The sequence below is a fragment of the Pristiophorus japonicus genome, chromosome 6 (genome assembly GCF_044704955.1).
Source record: "Pristiophorus japonicus isolate sPriJap1 chromosome 6, sPriJap1.hap1, whole genome shotgun sequence".
Taxonomy (NCBI): Eukaryota; Metazoa; Chordata; class Chondrichthyes; family Pristiophoridae; genus Pristiophorus; species Pristiophorus japonicus.
In genome coordinates, this window is record NC_091982.1 from 31254020 (window position 1) to 31276294 (window position 22275).

Below are 22275 nucleotides of genomic sequence, written 5' to 3' on the forward strand. Positions count from 1 at the left end.
GTTTTTGCATCCTGTCGTAAAATGTTACAACCATGTTTTATTAGCAGGTCCAATATAAAGCTAAGAGGAAGTAAGACTCATTTGCAGTGTGGGAAGCACGCCTTACTGACCAGTAGCTGGATGCTCATTTGCATTTTTCTTGTGCAAGAATACTTGGCTTATAGTTTACAACAGATGTATGTTGCTAGCAATCTATAATTCAAAGGTTTCTTTTTGACATTTGATTACATTTGCAAATATACCACAGTAGATCCTCCCTGTTAGGATGTCTTATACAAGTCATGCAAAAAGTTAAGGAATATGTTTATATATGGGCTTTATATTTAAAGGGGAGCCATAAACTACTATCTCCAACTATTGAAATGCTAGCTATTGAATAACTTTCAAGGTTATGTATTCCATAGAACTCGTAAGTCCCAACTGAAATATCGCCACTGCTGAACCCAGTTTTCAATGTGTCAAATAACTGTTAGATAGCCCTGAATGTGAAATTAGTTGTTTTATATTAAAGTGTATATATTTGTAATAGAAAAATAGCTGTTGTACCTTGATTGGAATTTTTATGCAAAATAATGAGCCTTTGCATTTTTCCCCTTCAAAGACCAAAGTAAGTAGTTGTATGATTCTATTAAGAATATTTTTCCTCATCCTGTAAGATTTTCAGCACTGCTTACTTTAATGTTAACATTTTGATGTTCAGTAATGTTTTTTAATGTTGTAAACCATTGTTAATCTCCCTTAACATGCATCCCTACCTGTTGATGGATTTGACAAATAACTCTTCTGATTTAAAAAAAATCTATATTGTCTCATAAATACACAAAAATAAACTTGATAATGGACCTCTTCACATTCTGACTTTTTAAAAATAATGAAACCATTTGTAAATACTGAGTTACCTTACACTTTAGGAACTTAATGTATTGGGTCTTTATGAATGGCATCTTAGAGCCTTTGGGTGGCTTTTAAAATATACTGATAATTATCCATACAGATGTCTGTAGTTTTAAAGGAAAGGAGATACAGAGACAAAATATATCCTAATACTGTAAATCTCAAATAATTGAAGATTATTCTGGAAAATAATCCACTAATCCAATAACCCAAATGCAGGGAAAAGAGGGGACGGGAAACCACATTGCATGCACTACATGCATTTTCTTTCCTGCGTTTTAAAGTTAAAAGAAAGTGGAAAAGGATGATTAAGCAAAATTAGGAATAAAGATTGAGTGGCATTTAACAATGATTTAAAATGCTATTTTTGCTTTGAATTCACATTACTGTTAAGTAACCGCTTCAAAGAATTGGTAGAAATGTGTTTAACATGAGCACATCATAAATTCCTAGTATAGTTTCGAGTTGCATCTGCAGTGATGCCTCGCAAATTACATATTTGAATTTTAAAAGTAACCTCTGGTTTCACTTTTATGGTGGATGTTGCCATATTCTTTTCATAGTATGTAAATGGTTACATAAACACACACACACACACACACACACCTCATCAGTTTAATCTCAGGTGTCCAATACTTGGCAAAATCAGTTCAAAACGATAAAGTGGGTTCGAAGTCATCTGTAAAATAGCTGGGTTTTTTCTCATTTGTTAACTTGATTTGAAATTGGCCAAAATGCTTCAAATATCTTCATTGTTATGATTCCTGCTTTCTTCTATTAGGTAGCTCCAGAGGAGTACAAGACGAGCATTGGTCGGGTAAATGGATGTTTAAAGAAAAATCTTCCCATCAATGTGAAGTGGCTTTTATGTGGTTGTCTGTGTTGCTGTTGCACCTTGGGCTGCAGTCTGTGGCCTGTCATCTGTCTTAACAAAAGAGTAAGTACTTAATTTTAATCCTCCACAAATTAGTAAACATCAGTTAAAGCAAATGGGACTACTGGAAGCTGGTTGCAAACTTTAGAAATGGGCTAGTCTTGGAACCATTTTTTGCCTTCTTTCTCCCAATTCTTATGAAGACATTGATTTCTTACTGTTGTACCAATGCAATTCGATCACGAAGCATCACAGCTGAGGCCATTTCTATCCACGCATACATTTTCAACAATAGTTGCTTAACAGAAGCCCTAGCTAGTTTTCTTATCCTTAGTCCAGAGGGGTTGAAGCCAATTAAAGCACCCTCAGTGAAATTTCACACCATCTGCTGGATGCAGGAGATTGCAAGATGCAGGCCTGGGTTGGAACAACAGCAACAACTTGCATTTATATCGTGCCTTTAACATAGCAAAATGTCCCAAGGCACTTAACAAGAGTGATATCAATAAACATTTGACACCGAGCCACAGAGGTATCAGGACAGATGACCAAAAGTTTGGTCAAATAGGTAGGTTGGTTTTAAGGATCATCTTAAGGGAGAATATAGAGGCGGAGCGGTTTAAGGAGCGGATTCCCGAGCTTGGGGCCAATGCAGCTGAAAGCATATCCGCCAGTTATGGAGCGATTTTTAAATCTGGGATGCACAGGATGCCAGGAGTGCAGAGATCTCAAAGGCTTGTAGGGCTGGAGGAGATTAGAGGTAGGGAAGGGCGAGGCAATGGGATGGGATTTGAAAACCAGGATGAGGATTTTAAAAAGTGAGACATTGTCAAACTGGGAGCGAGTGTAGGTCAACAAGCATAAGGGTGGTGCAAGTTATGATACGGGCAGCAGAGCTTTGGATGAGCATGTTTATTTAGGGTGGAAGATGGGCAGCTGGCCAGGAGAGCATTGGAATAGTCAAGTCTTGAAATAACAAAGGCATGGAGGAAAGTCAGAGTTGGGCGATGTTACGAAGGTGAATGTGGGCAAATATGTGGTCGGAAGCTCATCTCGGGGTCAAACACAACACCAAGCTTGCGAACTGCGAATGATTGCTAAGGATGGAAACGGTGGCCAGAGAATGGAGTTTGTGGCGGGGACCAAAGGCAATTACTTTGGTCTTCCCAATGTTTATTTGAAGGAAATTTCTGCTCATCCAATGTTTGATGTCAGACAAGCAGTGTGACAAATCAGACAATTGAGGGGTCAAGAGAGGTGGTAGTGAGATCGAGCTGAGTGTCATCAGCGTACATGTGGAATCTGACGTCGCGTTTTTGGATGATGTCACCGATGGGCAGCATGTCGATGAGAAATACAAGGGGGCCAAGGATAGATCCTTAGGGGATTTCAGATGTAATAGTACGAGTGGCAAGAGAAGCCATTGCAGGTGATTCTCTGGCTACAATTAGATAGATAAGAATGGAACCGTGCGAGTGCAGTTCCATCTAACTGGACAACGGAGGAGAAGAGTTGGAGGAGGATGATGTAGTCAACTGTGTTGAAGGATGCAGATAGGTGGAGAAGGATGAGGATGTCTCTTAAAATAAAGCAGCTTAATGATTTACAGCAGGCTTTGAAGAGGATATCTCTAGTGAGACTCCCTATTTCAAAAATATGTGGTCGGAGTTTTCTTTAGTGGGAGTATTTGGATGCGTTCCTTCCCCTTATGTTTTTTACTTCAGCCACTTGGCCAGATACCTGCAGCAGAAGCCATCTGCTGTTTGTCGGCGGTACCAGAAGCTGCCTGGGTGTCAATCTGTCCTGACATTTTTCTACCCGCCCTTTGTTGGGAGAAGCCACAGCCTCCCTAGTTGACACTGCTCAGATCAGATCTGATCTCCTTCTCTCCCCCCCCCCCCCCCGGCTGAGATTTCTACTTTTATTTTACTTGGCTTGTTGCATGCATTATTGTACTACTTAGACTTTGCTCTCTTTCCAACCTATCTAAAAATCCACAAACATTTGATTTTCCATTAACCATTAGTAAGTTAGAAACTTATGAAACATTGCGATATTATAAAATGGGAAACTTAACAACAACAACTTGTACTTATGTGGTGCCATAACGTAGTGAAATGTCCCAAGGCGCTTCACAGGAATATTATGAGATAATAAATTTGACACTGAGCCGCATAAGTAGAAATTAGCGCAGGTGACCAAAAGCTTGGTCAAAGAGGTATGTTTTAAGTAGCATCTTGAAGGAGGAAAGAGAGGTGGAGAGGTTTAGGCAGGGAGTTCCAGAGCTTGGAGCCTAGGCAACAGAAGGCACAGCCACCAATGGTTGAACGACTATAATCAGGGATGCTCAAGAGGGCGGAATTAGAGGAGTGCAGACATCTCGTGGGGCTGGAGGAGATTAGAGATAGGAAAGAACTAGGTACTGCTGGGATCTAATGGAAACTTTGAATATATAAACCATTAATTGTGTCACAAATGAATCCTCTATATTCTATGGAGGTGGTGGGAGGTGGGACAAAACTACTAGATTACAGGAAAAGTTATAAGATATGTTGCTTTATTGAATCAGAATTTTAGAGCATAGGAGGAGGCCATTTGGTTCATAGTGCCTGCATGGATCTCTGACAGCTATCCATTTAGTCCCATACCCGTCTCTTTCCCCAAACCTCATGTTTTTTTCAATTATTTATCCTCATCCCTTTTGAAAGCTGTTATGAACTCTTGCTTTCACTTTCTGGTAGGGCCATACCTTAGCAATCCTCTATTATTTTTAAAAAAGGAATCAGTCAATCATTTCCTCGCTTCTCCATTCTCTTAAATGTGTGTCTTCTGGTTACTAGCTCACCCATTGGAAATATATTTCCTTTCTACCTTATCAAAACCCCTCATGACAGCACTATTAAATCTCCCCTTAACACTCTGTTCTCTTGAAAAGAGCCCCAATTTCTCTAGTCTCTCAAAGCCTCTAACTCCTGGTATCTTTTTGGTAAATCTCTTCTGTACCCTATCCACGGCCTTGGCATCCTTCCTGAAGAAGTGGCCCAAAACTCAATTATATTCTAAGTTCTGCTCAATGATTTTACATGTTTAGCAGTAACTCTTTGCTTTAGTACTCTGTCCTTATTTATAAAACCTAAGATTGTTTATGCTTTTATCTTTTATAGTTTTATCAACTTGTCTTCCAACTTTTTTAAAGATTTGTGTATCTGAACCCCTAAATGTTTCTGCTCTTAAAATCATTTTAAAGTTTTCACATTTAGTGTACATTTCTTAGAATCAGAAATTTACGGCCCAGAAGAAGGCCACTCAGTCCATCGTGTCTGTGCCAGCTGAAAAAGAGGTATCCAACATAATCCCACTTTCCAGTTCTTGGTCGGTAGTCCTGTAGGTTACGGCACTTGAAGTGCATATCCCTTTCAGGCAGTGAATTCCAGACCCCCACCATCCTCTGGGTGAAAAACGTTCTCCAACTCCCTTCTAATCCTTCTACCAATTACTTTAAACTACTACTTCTTCTTCCTCAAAATGTATCATTGCATATTTCTCAACATTAAATTTCATCTGACATCTACTTGCCCAATCTACTAACCTGTTTATTTTCGTGCTTGTTGGGAGGGAGTGGCCCTGGGAGTCTTCAACATTGACTGTAGACCCCAGCTTCAGGTCAGTCAAGGACAAGGAACCATTCACACCCTTCTCAATTGACGATTCAGTATTCCTCCATAATGAATGTCACTTGGAGGAAGATCTGAGGGAAGCAAGGGCATTGTAACTCTGGTTAAGGGACTTCAGGGTGCACCATCAGTGACCCAGCTGCCAAGTCCTGAAGAACTTGACCTCTAGACTGAGACTGTATCTGGTGGTGAAGAAACCAACACAAGGAAGTTAGCTACTTGATCTTCTACCCAAATACTTGTCACAGATTTGCCTATCCACAATAGGACTGGCAGAGATGATGCCACCACACAATCCTTGTGAAGATAATGTCTCGTCTCCGTCATGATGGAATCCTATATGAGGTTCTATGGGCCATCAGCAGCAGCAGAATTGTGTACAGGTACAACCTCCCAAATTCGGAAACCTCGGGACCGAGGCCATTCCGGATTTCGAAACAGAAATCCGAAGTCCCTTGGGCCGACTTTCGTGTACCTGTATTTTCCGACAGCGCGCCAACCTGACCAAGGAAGGAGCAGCGGGGAGAAGAGAAGCAGCCAGCCCAAGGACACAGCGTGCCAACCTGACCTGGGAAGGAACACCGGAGGCAGCGGGGAGTTACTTTGCTTCCTTTTTTTTAAACGGATTTCAGAACATATTTTCAGATTTCGGACGACCACTCCACCAATCAGTGCGATGTCTGGATTTCAGAACATTCTGGTATTTGGAACTCGGATTTGGGAGGTTGCACCTGTACTACCAAAATCTGTAACGTCAGCACATCCTTCACTCTGTGAGCTCCATCAAACCAGGAGACCAACCCTGGTGTACAAGGGCATGCCAGGAGTAGCACCAGGTATACCTTAGAATGTGGTAGGAACCTGGAGAAACTACTATGTCTGCGCACTTCTGTCAACCATTTCCATTATAAATGAATGAAAACTGCCTATTTTATCTCGTCACACTCTCCTCCCAATGAACTGTATTTATTATTACACTTCATTATTTCCTCAAAGCACTCATAAATTTGTGAGCTTGCCTTTTACAAATTCTAAGTGAGTATTAATTTTATATTGCATTATTGTAGTGTCTAGAAGCATACTTACAACTGATATTAGGTTAATTTTTGTGCAGTATTGCACAATGTTCATTTTACTCCTGTGCTGTTTGGGCAGAACTTGCATAACTTCACAATTTCCTTGCAGTAGGTCCAGTCCTGTTGAGTTTAGTACGTTTTACACCTTGTTTCACCTAAGGCAAGCCTGCGATTGCAAAAAGGTTAATGATTTAAGGGACTGACTATTTGCACAGCACTTTTTCTGTCCTTCTGCGCCTGCTTCCTCTCGAGACTCCGCCCCCAATGCCTCGCATTAGGAACTTGAAGTGGGACCCTGCAATCAGTCCCACCACGTTGCTCCATGGGTTATTCGACGTGGCCTGCCGATCATCCGCGAGCCTGCTCCTCCTCCTCCGCTCGACCGCTGACCAGCAAGCCGACGAGCCTCCAATTGGGGCCCTGAACCTTCGACCGAGGAGAGAGGAGAGAGCCGGGGGGGGGCGGGGGTGGGGGTGAGGGGAGAGAACACACTTTGGGGTGGGGGGGGAATTGGAGGGGAGAGAGCTCCTTCCAACCCCCTTTACACCCGATTTCATGGAAAGCTCGGTATGTATGTTACAAGGGACATTGTTGGAGTGGTTGAAATCCAGAAGTCACAACACTCTATTCACTTCATACCCCGCACACAATGCCCCATTTATAGTGGGGGTGGGGGTAAGGTCATGCACTTGGATAAGGGACTTCGGCTGGGGGGGGGGGGGGGGGGTGGGAGGGGAGGGGAGGTGGGGCAGCACTTGCGCTGAGGTAAGGGACTTCGGCTGGGGGGCGGATACACTTGCACTGGGGTAGGAACTTTGGCTGTAACTTGGTGGCTTTTGAGGAGATCTATCCTCTGGCTTCTGAAGTCAAAATAGATCGAGTTATAATTTGCGAAGACAGTCAGAACTTGGGCTGGGTGGTTCCAATTACAAACTTTAGGGTGTGGCTTATTCTCCAAGGAGACCAATCAGCAATAGGTCAAGTTATATTGGAGAGCCAATCACAGACAAGGTGGCCATTTTGGCAGTGCAAATAGACTCATCCATGATTTAACCCTTCAGACAAGCTGTCTAATTGGGCTCAATGTACTGCTTTGCAGAATGTTTGCATAAAAGGAACCAGTAGTTCAAACCAGTGACTTGCATGTTACCAGGGTGTTGCTGGTGGCCCACTTCTGTGGTACTAAGTTTTTAATGAATCTATGGGCTACTTTATTGCACTCATTGCAAAGCTAACTACATTAGAATATTGTCATGAACTGAATAACTTCGAGTGGCATTCAAGAAATTTGTATATTACAATATTGGAACTAGATGAGCTTTGCAGAACTGAAGCTGCTATGTGTAGGTATTCCTTTCAAATTGAAGTCTGTGGTTATTTAGCAGGGAGGGCAAACTTAATAGGTAGCATAAATACTAGTATAATAGACCCAAAGTTCTTTTGATATCTCATTTTAAATACAAATGGCCATAATTTAGCACATTATGGCGGGGGTTGGGGAGATATCGTTAAAGACAATACCTTGTGTGCATTTGTTTGTACAATTATCCATTTTCACAACTTTCTTTGATTACATAAGAACAGTGACTACATTTCAAAAGTAATCTATTGGTTATAAAGCACTTTTGGATAACCTGAGGACCTGATAAAGGCGCTTTTTTTTTAAAAAAAGCAAGTTTTTTTTTCCCTATTGTGATATACTGGAAAATATATAATGAAGCTGGTTTGAAGTGTATTGCAAGACTAGCAAAATTGAGGAATTCAGATGACTGAAAACTATAAGCACTTAAGTTTGAATAGTTCATTAAGGCTCTGACTGAAATTTCATAATCCTCTATCCTACTGTCCAAGCCAGCTATTATGTACATGTAAAATGAAATGGAAGAGCAGTGCATGATAGAAATCTGAAATAAAAGGAGTAAATGCTGGAAATACACTGACAACTTTTTCTTGTCTTCAGTTCAGATAAAGGATACACAATCAAAACAACATAACTTGTCTTTTTACAGATGAGGACTGACTGCTATCCTAATGAGCTAGCCTTTCGGCACATAATCGCCCATTTAGTGCCCATATAAGTGCTAAGATTCAGTTTATCACCCATACTTGATGATAAATGGAAACTAACGCCTGATTATCGCCCATTTATCGCCAGCGCAACTTGCAGCATATAGGAATGAGCTGAATCGCCTGACCAATTAAAAAAAAAAATATGATGCCATCACTCGTGCACGGCACAGAATACTGTTTATAATGGAAACTAGCGCCAGATTATTGCCGAGAGCTAGTTTTGGCATTTCGCCCATATTGCGCCCAAATGATCGTGCCCCAAAAAGACGCTCAAGAAAAGCTGCAATCACCTGACCTTAATACGGCAGTATGGAGGAAGTTTAATAAAAGGCTGCTTGAAGTGGTTGGGAGCATTGAAGTAATTCGTGAGTGATTTTAAGGGCGTTTTTTAATCTTGCCAATCATCTAATCATATTGTGGTTAATTTCCAGTTGATATTGTATTTGTTGAGGACTTTTTAAGAAGACAAATTAAGCCATTTATAGTGCTGGAGCCTGTAATTTCTCAACCAGTATTGATGACTACTCACATGCTGCAGAATAGAGATGGGAGAAGGTTCATTGAAGAGCATTATGTGGCCAAAGAGGTGGCAGACTGCTGAGGAGGAGGAGACGTTACACCCAACGCATTTACAGGGATAAGCGATCATAACTGGACTTGTCCTAATAACACGTGTTTTAGAAGGCTGCAATTGCGAAAGGAGGTCACCAGTGAGATATGCCAGCTAATTAAGGGAGATCTGCAGCCTACCAGCACCATCAGGACCGATTTGAGGCTAAGGTTACTACGGCACTTTCCTTCTATGCATCAGGCTCCTTTCAGGCCTCAGCTGGCGACATTTGCTGCCTCTCTCAGCACGCCACACATTGCTGCATTCGACAGGTGACTGAAGCACTTTACGCACGCAGGATGGACTTTATAAACTTCCCTATGATTAGTGAGGTACAGAGTAAGAGGGCTTTGGGGTTCTCGAGAATAGCACACTCCCCCGAGGTGCAGGGAGCAATAGACTATGCGCACATTGTCCTGCGAGCATCTTTTATAGGATGCAGAGGTATTTCGGAACTGAAAGGGATTTCACTCCCTGACTGTGCAGCTCGTTGTCGACCACAAGCAAATAATCATGGCAGTAAATGCAAATTTTCCAGGGAGCATCCATGATGCACACATCTTGCGTGAGAGCACTGTCTCTGACCTGTAAGAGTCAGCCACAAGATCACGGTTGGATGCTGGGTGATAAAGGATATGGCTTTGCCAGCTGACTCATGAGCCCCCACCCCCCCCCCCCCCCCCCCATAAGCCCCAGACAGAAGCCGAGAAGCGCTATAACGAAAGCCATATAGCCACATGCAATATCGTTGAAAAGACAATTGGAGATCTGAAGCAGCGCTTCAGATGCCTGGACCACTTGGGTGGCAACCTAAAATATCACCTTGAGAAGGTCGCTGAGTTCGTTGTGATAGAAACATAGAAAATAGGTGCAGGAGTAGGCCATTCGGCCCTTTGAGCCTGCACCACCATTCAATAAGATCATGGCTGACCATTCCCTCAGCACCCCTTTCCTGCTTTCTCTCCATACCCGTTGATCCCTTTAGCCGTAAGGGCCATATCTAACTCCCTCTTGAATATATCCAATGACTTGGCATCAACAACTCTCTGCGGTAGGGAATTCCACAGGTTAACAACTCTGAGTGAAGAAGTTTCACCTCATCTCAGTCCTAAATGGTCTACCACCTCATCCTAAGACTCTGTCCCCTGGTTCTGGACTTCCCCATCATCGGGAACATTCTTCCCGCATCTAACCTATCCAGTCCCATCAGAATCTTGTAAGTTTCTATGAGATCCCCTCTCATCCTTCTAAACTCCAGTGTATAAAGGCCCAGTTGATCCAGTCTCTCCTCATGTCAGTCCTGCCATCCCGGGAATCAGTCTGGTGAACCTTTGCTGCACTCCCTCAATAGCAAGAATGTCCTTCCTCAGATTAGGAGACCAAAACTGAACACAATATTCCAGATGAGGCCTCACCAAGGCCCTGTACAACTGCAGTAAGACCTCCCTGCTCCTATACTCAAATCCCCTCGCTATGAAGGCCAACATACCATTTGCCTTCACCGCCTGCTGTACCTGCATGCCAATTTTCAATGACTGATGAACCATGACACCCAGGTCTCGTTGCACCTCCCCCTTTCCTAATCTGCCACCATTCAGATAATATTCTGTCTTCATGTTTTTGCCCCCAAAGTGGATAACCTCACACTTCTCCACATTGTACTGCATCTGCCATGTATTTGCCCACTCACCTAACCTGTCCAAGTCACCCTGCAGCCTTTTAGCATCCTCCTCACAGCTCACACCGCCACCCAGTTTAGTGTCATCTGCATGCTTGGAGATATTACACTCAATTCCTTCATCTAGATCATTAATGTCTCTTGTACAGAGCTGGGGTCCCAGCACTGAGCCCTGCGGCACTCCACTAGTCCCTGCCTGCCATTCTGAAAAGGACCCGTTTATCCTGACTCTGCTTCCTGTCTGCCAACCAGTTCTCTATCTACGACAGTACATTACCCCCAATACCATGTGCTTTAATTTTGCACACCAATCTCTTGTGTGGGACCTTGTCAAAAACTTTTTGAAAGTCCAAATACACCACATCCACTGGTTCTCCCTTGTCCACTCTCACTAGTTACATCCTCAAAAAAAATTCCAGAAGATTTGTCAAGCATGATTTCCCTTTCATAAATCCATGCTGACTTGGACTGATCCTGTCACTGCTTTCCATATGCGCTGCTATTTCATCTTTAATAATTGATTCCAACATTTTTCCCACTAATGTCAGGCTAACCGGTCTATAATTACTTGTTTTTTCTCTCCCTCCTTTTTTAAACAGTGGTATTACATTAGCTACCTTTCAGTCCATAGGAACTGATCCAGAGTCGATAGACTGTTGGAAAATGATCACCAATGCATCCACTATTTCTATGGCTGCATGTTGCATAACCTAGCTATCAGGAGAGGACAACAGTCGTCAGATGGGACTGCCGATCCACCTCCGGACTGAGGGGAGGCAGAAGACGAGGACGAGGACCTCTGGGAGGACAATCAGCCTGGCGATGAACCCATACCCACCCCACACACACACACGCACACCAATGGAAAAGCCCCATGGTAGTTACGCAGCTGCAAAACTGTTGCGTCAACAGCTCATAAATGGACGCTTTGCATGAAGTTACGTTGGTGACAGTTACAATTGCGTTACGTTTCATCTTTGCCTGGCCATTGTTTGCAACTCTTGTATTGATGTTTAACCATAGGTTATTAGAAGACACTGCACAACAATTGTAAAGTTCAGTAACATATATTTTTAATAATTTAACAAGTGGCATTTAAAAAAAAAAAATTGCAACACAATCCCACCCCCAAACCCTCAACAGTCAACAAAATGTTTCCAACAATAATTCTTAATTAATGATAACACCCTCCCACAACCCCCAACATTCAACAAATTTTTAATAACAAAAATAGGTTAGGCCCCCCCCCACCTGCAGCCATGCTTCCCTCTTTTACCTTTTACCCCTCTCCTTCTCTGAACCCCCCCCCCCCCCTCCTACTTACGCCCCTAATAATGGGGCCGAGTCATCTCTCAGTAGAGCACCTCGAGGGCTGCTGCTGTGGGGGGGGGGGGGGGTTGGTGTGACATTGGCAGATGGGCTTCAGGGGGCCGAGAAGTCATTTCCGAAGAAACTTCTTCCGAGTCAGAAGGAACTGGTTCCTCCTGACTCGCATCTGTCGAAGCTGATGGTACGGCACCTTGAGGTGCAGTGGCATATCCCAAAACTATCGCCTGCCGCATGGCATCGACAGTCGGCTGTTCACTGCATTGCCCAACTATCTGCCCCATGTTCTCCAACATTCAAACAGATAGTATGGCAATGTTGCCGGTCAACCCACCAATTGCTTGGACGATCTCTTGACCTAAGTCGACGCTTGCCCTGGACAGTGATACCATATCCTCGTTCACATCTGCCTGTCTCAGCGCGTGCCTACCTTGCCGACCCAACCTCCGCGGAATTGGTGTGGGCACTGGATGACTGCCCTGCTGCAATCCGTTTGGCCCCGCTACTTCATCCGCCGAGGATGACTTGGCCGCAGGTACTTCCTCAACCAGCGCATCGTCCTCCTCGGTAGTATCATCTTCACCCGTGGTGAGCACGACCTGCAGCAATGGGGGTGATGGTCCAGTGGCCTCCCATGGAGCCTGGAGAGCTGGAAAACATAATTGAGGTTAGTAGAAGAGAAGGGGAGGCATGAGAATGCTTGTGCTGCACAGGCATAAGTACGAGCAGCAACTGTACTGCAATAAATGTGAACGAGAGACATTACATACAATTAACATGAGAGTACCGAAGCTGCATGCATAACATTACAACATTCATATTATAATCAAATGGCATTAAATGACTTTAAATTACCACTGGTTTACACATTACTCATGTGGCGCAAGAATGGGATCTGCACCACCACAGGTGGCAGAACGATTATGCATGCCTACTAGGGCAGAGGCATGCTCCTCCAGATCAGTCAAAGCCTGAATGTCAGCAGGCCCCCCTCCGGTCTGCCTCTGCTCGGTTTGATTCTAAGAAAACTTCCTCTGCAAACATGACCAGAGCATAGCATAAGCTAATTGCGTAGGTACTATTATGGAAACAAACCTATTGTAATCCACAATTAGTCATTCCACATGTTCATCATCCATCAACCGAACCAAAAAGGAGACGGTGCCCAAGTTAAAGAGTTGCTCACAGCACACAAGCAGCGATATAATTTAATAATTCTCCTTCTAAACTGAAATAGTAGAAATGCTCAGTGTTTGCGGTCTGTGTGTTTCCAGTCATTCTTTGGGCCCCAATTTTCGATCAAAGCGTTTAAATAATAATTAATGCTGTCGATTTAAGATGTATCTCGGCAAAATTAGAAGTAAAGGGTGCAGGTTCCGACCCCAGTCCAAATCTTAACAGGGAAGCTACCCAAGATTACCCAGCTAAGTTACAATCCGGCAGATTTACATTCTAATTAATGAGTCAGTGCATCATTACAATTATAAATTTAATATTTTAATACTTTTGCAGATGCAACAAGATTGTTCCATCGCTTGCAGCACTGATCTGGCTTTCTTGTATCATGGTCCGCCGATAAGACTATCTCGGCAATATCAACCCATATTTTCCTGTATGTGTTTGGGGGCCGGGGGAGTTTTCCACGCCCACCCTGGGTTAATTGGACCCACCGATCCTCCACCTCGTGGACCAAGGCCTTGTTCGCCTCTTCGGAGAACGGTCTCGCCCTCTTTCTCCCTCCAGCTTCCCCAACGCACTCTCTGGACTCTTCGTGCTCCATCTCCATATTATCCAAAGCTCCACAATAAACACCCTTTCCTCGGAAATCCTCCCTCCCTCTCTCTCTCTCTCTCTCTCTCTCTTTCCGTTCTGAGCATGCGTAGATGACACCTGACCCCTCGAATAGCAGGAAAAGTTATTTGCCTAAAAAAAAACACGCATGCGCAGACCGGCCGTTGCTATGGATGCTGGCCATCACTATGACTGAATACATCACTATCACCCATTTCACATCGCTAAGGCTGTCGCCCAAATTAAAAAGGCGAAACTAGCACTTTTTTAAATGGGTGATATTCTGGCGATCCTGAAAAAAAAAACTAAGGCCGAAAATATCACCCAAAAGGGAAAGTCTAGCCCAATGTGTATTTAGCTGGCTTCACCATTTGTGCACAACACCTATCTTTGACTCCAGATTTTAACTCTCAAGACTAGAATGTTGCTCCCATATCTGGGGAAATATCCTTTTTTCCAGGGCTAGGATATAATCTATCATCATATTTGGGTATTCATTTTCTCAATGTTTTTCAATTTTTCTTTCTTTCAACCTGCCTCCCCAACTCGACCTCTGTTTCTATTTTCATCAATACTGCTGTAATCATCAATACTTTGAACCTATGGCTTGTTCCTCTTAAACCACAGAGGGCTGAAATTTACCCTTTTTTGCGCCACAGGGAGACGCTAATGAAGTGCAATTGCCTGGGATGGGCGGCGGATGCGCCTGGGGCGAAATTGCCCCCAGGATTTTGGGGGAGATTTGAAGTTAGTGCCGCGCTCTCCGATTTGTGCCCCGGGCTGGCATGCAGCCGGCGATGACCTAGAATGAGAAGATTATTTACCCCATGAAGCTTGCAATTCCTACAGGCTAGTTACAGTCCACTCTATCATTGGCTGTACCTCAACCATTTGATTTCCTAAGCGAAAGTTTTGCATAAATATTTCCTGGTCCCCCAAATTATTCAACCCAATGTGATCCACAAACATTAATCTCTCTCCAGTCCCCTTACTCCACTGGCATAGCTCCAAACAACATATACGGTGGAGTGTTTGATCATCTCAGTCAACTTATCCCATTAATCTCTGATCCCATTCTTAATCCGATTTCTATCCAGCTCCTTTTTGATGGCTTTGACACAGTATGAGCTGCTTTTGCTGAGACTGTTGTTAAACTCAATTCAAGGTGGCCACAAAGATTGCATAGAACCCAAAAAGCAAAAGGAAGAGGCTGCAGTTAATAGAACTATTTGGATCAAAGTACACACATCTTGCCTAGAGCAAATAAGGAAGTTAGCATAGTCTATGTTTTAGGAATACGCAGGTAGCCAGAGAGAGAGAGGGCAAAGGGATGAGAAGTTGATAGTTGAGTTACTGGAAATCTGTGTATTTGAGCAATTCAATTTACCTAATCCAGCAACCTGCACTCAACATTTTTAATAACATAACTCCACTAAGTTAATTTAAGAAAAGGTGTCCCTCCTGTCATATGAAGTGCTGTTGGCTTATTTTATTTTCTTGTTTTGGAATATGTGAGCTTTGGTCATGATAGACTGAGCAAAACTTCTTGCTGCAGGATCAAACGCTCTGACTTCAGTGCTAGTATCAATTTTTTGGGTGTACATTAGTTGCACATGACTCAGTTGTGCCTGGTCTACTATTAAATTATTAAAACATTAAAAACATTGCCATTCATATATGCTTAGTTTTCCCCCTAGTGCAGTGTAGTATTATAAATGAAATGTTTGTTTTCTTGTATTGCTCTACACTGAGAGTCTAGAATTCCCTAATGTGATATATTCACAGAGCACAACGCACACAGCTTCCTAACATGGCAGGCAGCTCTCGGAAGTCTCCGGAAATCTGCCGGTTCTGTTTATTATTAACCCTGCACTTGCAGTACACAATACGTCCACATCCACAGTGTGGAGCTACAAACATTACAAGCTTACAGACAATTACACTTCTCCCTCCTTAATGAAGAAGCCATCATAACAAACATCATACATAACCTTCATGTTTATACATAACACAGGATATAAATGTTTTTTTTTTCATATTTACAAATTTAACTTTACCACTTGTTTTCTGTTTCGAAGAGGATACCTTCGCTCTCGAACAGAACCTTCCAAACATGGTCTCGAATCTAAACTCATTCGAGGCTCATCCTGAGGAACGTTTTCCTCCACAGAATTTCCTTGATTTTCATTTGAAGTCACTAACTTCAGGCTCTTTGTTTTCCTGACTCGGACTCAGACTTTCATTCTGATTCTCTCCTGGATTTGTTTCCAATACATTGGATTTAGGATTTGCTACTGGTGTATCAAAACTATCTGATGAGTCAGAAATAATTGAATCATTCCCACCTTCAACTCCTTCCATATCTGTAGATAAAATTTGATCAATATGAACAAACCTAACCTGTCCATTATCAAACATCTTTACCAAATATGTGCGAGGACCACATATCTTCACCACTCTTCCTGGTAACCACTTTAAACATTTATGGTGATGGTTCTTCACTCTCTCCACCTGGTTTAATTTCACACTTCTCTCTTTTACTCTACCTCTATCATGATTCTCTTTCCATCTTAATTGTGTCTCGTCTACGGACTGTGCCAAATTTGGCTTTAACAACGAGAATCTGGTTCGTGGCTGTCATTTGAGAAACAACTCTGCTGGTGTTCTACCAGTAGTTGTATGAGGAGTATTTCAATATGTAATCAAAAAATTAGCCAATTTGTGATCAAATGACAACTGTCGTTTCCTTGCATTTGGATCTAACATTTGTTTTATGAGGGCACGTTTGACAATTTGTACAGTGTGCTCTGCTGCACCATTCGAAGCAGGATGGTATGGTGGAACCTTGGTATGTTTCACACCATTTTTGCTTGTGAATTGTGCAAATTCTTCTCGAACTTGTGGTCCATTATCCAAAATAATTTCTTCAGGGAGGCCAAATGAAGAAAATAATTTTCGTAAAATGTCCAATGTTTTACTTGTTATTTTCCACATTGGAAACACCTCAACCCACTTCAAATGGCTATCAATCACAATGATCAATTGTTGTCCTTCTAACTCAGCAAAATCAATATGTAGCCTTTGCCACACCCTGGGAGGCCATTTCCATGGCTGTAATGGTACTGGTGGTGGTTGCTTGCTTACCGATTGACATGTACACTGACTCACGATGTACTCTTATCTTTTTCAAGACCTGCCCACCATAAATAACTGCGTGCAAAACTGTTGGTCAAGCACATTCCCAGGTGCTGGTCATGGAGGTCTCCTAATAATTTGGACCTGAATTTATTTGGTATAATATAACCACTCTTGCACCCCACATGATACAATCTTTATCGACTGATAATTCATTCCTACGAATGAAGAATGGATGTGTATCTTTGTCTGTTACCTGATTTGGCCATCCATTTGCAATATACTCATACACCTTTGACATCACTGGGTCACGTTTGGTTGCTCTACCAATCTCTTCAACTGTGACGGGCAGTTCATCACTATGAAAAATAAAACACTTCTTCCCTATCAGGTGTAACTTGTGATGGGGAAGGCAATCTAGAAATTGCACCAGCATTACTGTGATCAGCTGATCGTCTATTCAATATCATATGTATATGCTGACAAAATCAAAGCCCATCTCTGCATTCGGGCTGCAGCTAATGTTGGAACTGGGGACTTTGGATGGAGGATTGTTGTTAGGGGCTTATGGTCCGAGTGCGTGAAGCAAAAGCAATTGGTGTCTCCTCCCCATTACTTAATGCATGAGAGATCACTGCCCCAACTCCATACGGAGAGGCATCACATGCTAGCTTAATCTCCTTAGATATGTCATAATGAACTAATATGGTGCCCGCTACCAATTTGCTTTTACACTCCTGAATGCTGTATTGCATTCTTTTGACCACTTCCAATGGGCCTGTTTTTTCAAAAGTTCATTCAGTGGATGTAATACTGTAGCCAAATTTGGTAGGAACTTCCCATAATAGTTCAAACGACCCAAGAATGCATGAAGTTCAGTGACATTCCTGGGAGTGGGTACATTTCTAATTGCATCCAATTTTTCCATAGTTGGATGTAAACCATCTTTGTCTACTCTGTACCCTAAGTACTCTACTGAGTTTTTAAATAACTCACACTTACGAGCAGACACTCGTACTCTGTGCATCTCTAGCCGTTTGAGGACTTCATTCAATGTTATTATGAATTTGCCTATTTGATGCTGAAATTAGTATGTCATCCAAATAACATACTACCCCTTCAATACCTTGCAAAATCTGGTTCATCACCCCTTGGAATATGGTAAGGGCAGAAGACACTCCAAACGGTAGCCTTTTAAATTGATATAGGCCTAGATGAGTATTTATAGTCAAACATGACTTGGACTCCTCATCTAGTTCAAGCTGTAAGTAGGCATTCGTAAGATCCAGTTTTGAGAAGATCTGACCACCTGTCAGTGTTGTGAACAAATCTCCTATATTCGGCAATGTATTGGGGACATTACCCTCTAGAACCTGGTTTACGGTTACTTTATAATCACCACACAATCTTGCCTTACCATCGGACTTGGGTACAACAACAATGGGTGTAGCCCAATTACATCGATCTATCTTACAAATAATGTTCTCAGTCTCTAATCTTTTGAGTTCTTACTCAATTTTCTCCTTGAGTACATATGGTACGGAACGTGGCTTGTAGTAAACCGATCTAGCATCCTTCTGTACCCTGACACTCACCTTGAAGCCTTGGATTGGACTGCCCAATTCGCAGAACACCTTCGGATACTGCTTGATAACCTCATCCGTTGATGAAAATCTCGCTTCCACACACAAAATCTTACTCCAATCCAGCTTCAGTGAGTTCAACCAATTTCTTCCTAGTAAGGTAGGCTTGTCTCCTTTCACTACTATTAGAGGCAAGTTCTGAAATTGATCTTTATATTTAACCGGTACGGTGATACGACCTACCACAGGAATTCTCTCTCACAAGTAGCCTCGCAGCTCTAGCTTGGATTTCTCCAGTTGGAAATCACGCAATTTGTCGCGATATAGTGACTCCGGTACTACACTCTCTGATGCACCCGTGTCAATTTTCATTGGTATCTTGAATCCCGCAACATCTATGTGGATTTTGATGCTTTCCGAATCGCTGTCTGTTAACCTCGTGCTCCTCGTCCTGTTGTTGTTCTTCCATGCTATGTAGTCTCTTGGGATTTCTACTCATGGACTCATAGCTTTGTTAGCTGGTTTACCCTTCAGTCAACATGCCTTTGCAAGATGCCCAGTCTTTCTGCAGAAGAAACACTCTGCCTTCACGTATGGACAACATTGAGCAATGTGTTGTCCCAGGCATCTATAGTAAGACTTCGACACTCTGGTAGAATTTCCAGTTTCTGAGACTTTCGGCCATGCCCGTCTTTTGCTTTGAACCTGCAGGTGATTTACCTGGGTTGACTGACGACCGTAATCATTATTTAATTCTCCAGAATATTGTTCGGCCATGCTCATCGACCTCACTGTCTCACAAGCAATCTCAAAAGTCAAGTCATCCGTCGTCAATAACTTTCTTCTGATCGCATCACTTTTCACCCCACAAACAAAACTATCCCGTAATGCTCGGTTTTGAAAGTTTCCAAAATTACAGTGCATCGATAGCTTTTTTAATGCTACGATGTAGTCACTGATACTTGCATCAGCCTTTTGATTCTGAATCCCGAAATGATAGCTTTCAGCAATTTCTAACGGTTTGGGGTTATAGTGCTGCTCCAGCTTCGTTAAAATCTCTAAGCGTTGTGTCCTTTGGCTCGTCAGGCACAAGCAGATTTACAAAAGTGTCATATAATGTCGGACCTGCCTCCGATAAGAAGATCGCTCTCTTACGTTCCCAAACAGCCTGATTCTGGACTGCATTGTCTGGAACCTCAGTTATGTTATTTGCAGTGAAATACATTTCTAGCCGATCTACATACACTTTAAAACGTTCCCGGTCGTGTCTATATTCACCCAAATATCCCAATACACCTGCCATTTTAATCTCTAGCTGTTCACACCGTGTGCTGTATTTTACCTCGGATTTTTGTAGCTTTTTTCAAAGACAGAAACTTCCAAAGTCTCTGTCGGCTGGCTGAATCCTTCACCAACAAAATTTCAGCTTTAAATCATCCAAAAAATCCCATCTGTCGCCAAATGTGATATATTCACAGAGCACAGCACACACAGCTTCCTAATATGGCAGGCAGCTCTCTCGGAAGTCTCCGGAAATCTGCCGATTCTGTTTATTATTAACCCTGCACGCAGTACACAATACGTCCACATCCACAGTGTGGAGCTACAAACATTACAAGCTTACAGACATTACACCTAAAATCTTCGAACAGATTAAGTTCAGTGGCAGAATTGCTGTGTTTTCTTTTGAGGAGGTAAATGCCAGCATTAGTTCTCGCCTGCAGCCTTGAATTCATTGTGGTTATATGACTACACCAAATACAGGAGCTGCAAATGAAGAAGTTACAGCAGTATGTATCTGTATTTTGTTGCCAAGAGCGGCAGGAAATAGTCTTTGCAGCTCTATTTTGTAATCTTTTGCTAGGAGGTGTGTAGGGTGGCTCACTCTGCAGCAACACCTAAACTTTCTTCTGTGCCTAACTGATGTATGTCCTGAAATCCCCATGTAGGATACTGGAGGTGCTAACCTTTATGTTCTGCCACTTGACTTCTATTTTTAATAAGCACCCTCACCTCTGAGTCAGATGGTTTTGGGTTCAAGTCCCACTCCAGGAACTTGAGCACAAAAATCTACGCTGACACTCCATTGCAGTGCTGAGAAAGTGCTGCATTGTTGGAGGTGCCATCTTTTGGATGAGATGTAAAACAGAGGTCCCATCTGCTCTCAGGTGGACGTAAAAGATCCTTATAGCATTATTTCGAAGGAGAGTTATCCCTGGTGTCAGCCAATATTTATCCCTCAATCAGCATCACTAAAACAAAAGTTTCTAATTAGTAGGCAAGTTTAAACTTTGGTTGTAACCTTAAAGAAGAACCTCTATAGGCCAAACGGTGTTGTCAATATCCCATTCCAGGCTCACCCCTAAAAACACTAAAATTAACACCCTGCGGGCTCATCCCCGCAAACAGTGGAGGGAAGAACCAGGAGTTAGGGCTGCTCAAACACTTAGTGATCCCATGCTTCACCGAAGGAGGCTCTAGACGAGAGGAGAGAGAGGCCGCAAGCTAGAGAACTGTTCGCGTACGCCAGCCGTTTGTCCGATCGGATTGGGTACCAGCTACTTATCACGGTCATGTGTTTTTGCTGTATAACTAATGTGTTATATTCCATCTTAAACTCTGATTAAACACAATGGTTTGGTTTACAGTTGATCCTGATTATTAAGGTGACCAGAGATAGCCTTAACTTGGCTATTTCTAACAGCATTGTGTGTTAAGAGAAAATCTTTCATTTAATATTTTTCAGACGAGAAGATCAATACAAAAGCTGTTAGAGTGGGAGAACAACAGATTGTATCACAAGGTGAGAAAATTAAAGAAGTGTTTCTGCATATGTTAAGTGCATACATAAATACTGTAGTTTTGTTTTATGAATTGACAAAACCTTTTGCAGCCAGAAACTATTGCTAAAGGGTTGTAACAAAGTTCAGAGGTTTTCAACCAGTAAGTTCCACATGGTGGCGCTATATTTTGCTTGTACACTAACACTTTGAGATTGAGCTTTACATGTCCAAGATATTCTTCTATGTATTTTTTCTCCACTGCCAAGTTCGATTATAATGAGATGTCGAATTATCAAATTGTATTAAGGGAGAATTTAGTCATCTATCTAATCTGATTGCAAGTCATTAAAGTTTATTCTCTATCTCTGTATTGTGGAAGGTTTATTTTGGGGAGGAGAGAGATGAAGAAAATTAAACTAACTATAGGAGGGACGCCGACGTTTTTAGCATGGTGACATGAATACACTCAGCTACATGGCCAACTCCCCCAAAACCCTGTCCGATAAGGAGAGATTGAGGATACTAGGCCTATATGCCCTAGAATTTAGAAGAATGAGAGGTGATCCCGTTGAAATATAAAATTCTTACAGGGCTTGACAGGGTACATGCTGGGAGGATGTTTCCCCTGACTAGGGAATCTAGATCTAGGGGTCACAGTCTCAGAATAAGTGGTTGGCAATTTTGGACTAACATGAGGAGAAATTTCTTCATCAAACGGTTGTGAATCTTTGGAATTCTCTACCCCAGATGGCTCTGGATGCTCAATTGTTGAATATATTCA

General features: G+C 42.5%; 1 protein-coding gene across 1 annotated transcript in view; it reads left to right on the forward strand.

Moving 5' to 3' along the window:
* The window catches only part of chic1 (cysteine-rich hydrophobic domain 1), a 51929-nt gene that overhangs the window by 22236 nt on the left and 7418 nt on the right, over positions 1 to 22275 (forward strand). The window contains exons 3-4 of the mRNA XM_070882716.1: positions 1676 to 1831; positions 21458 to 21514. Coding sequence (XP_070738817.1) covers positions 1676 to 1831; positions 21458 to 21514 — 213 coding nt within the window. The remainder of the gene's footprint in view (positions 1 to 1675; positions 1832 to 21457; positions 21515 to 22275) is intronic.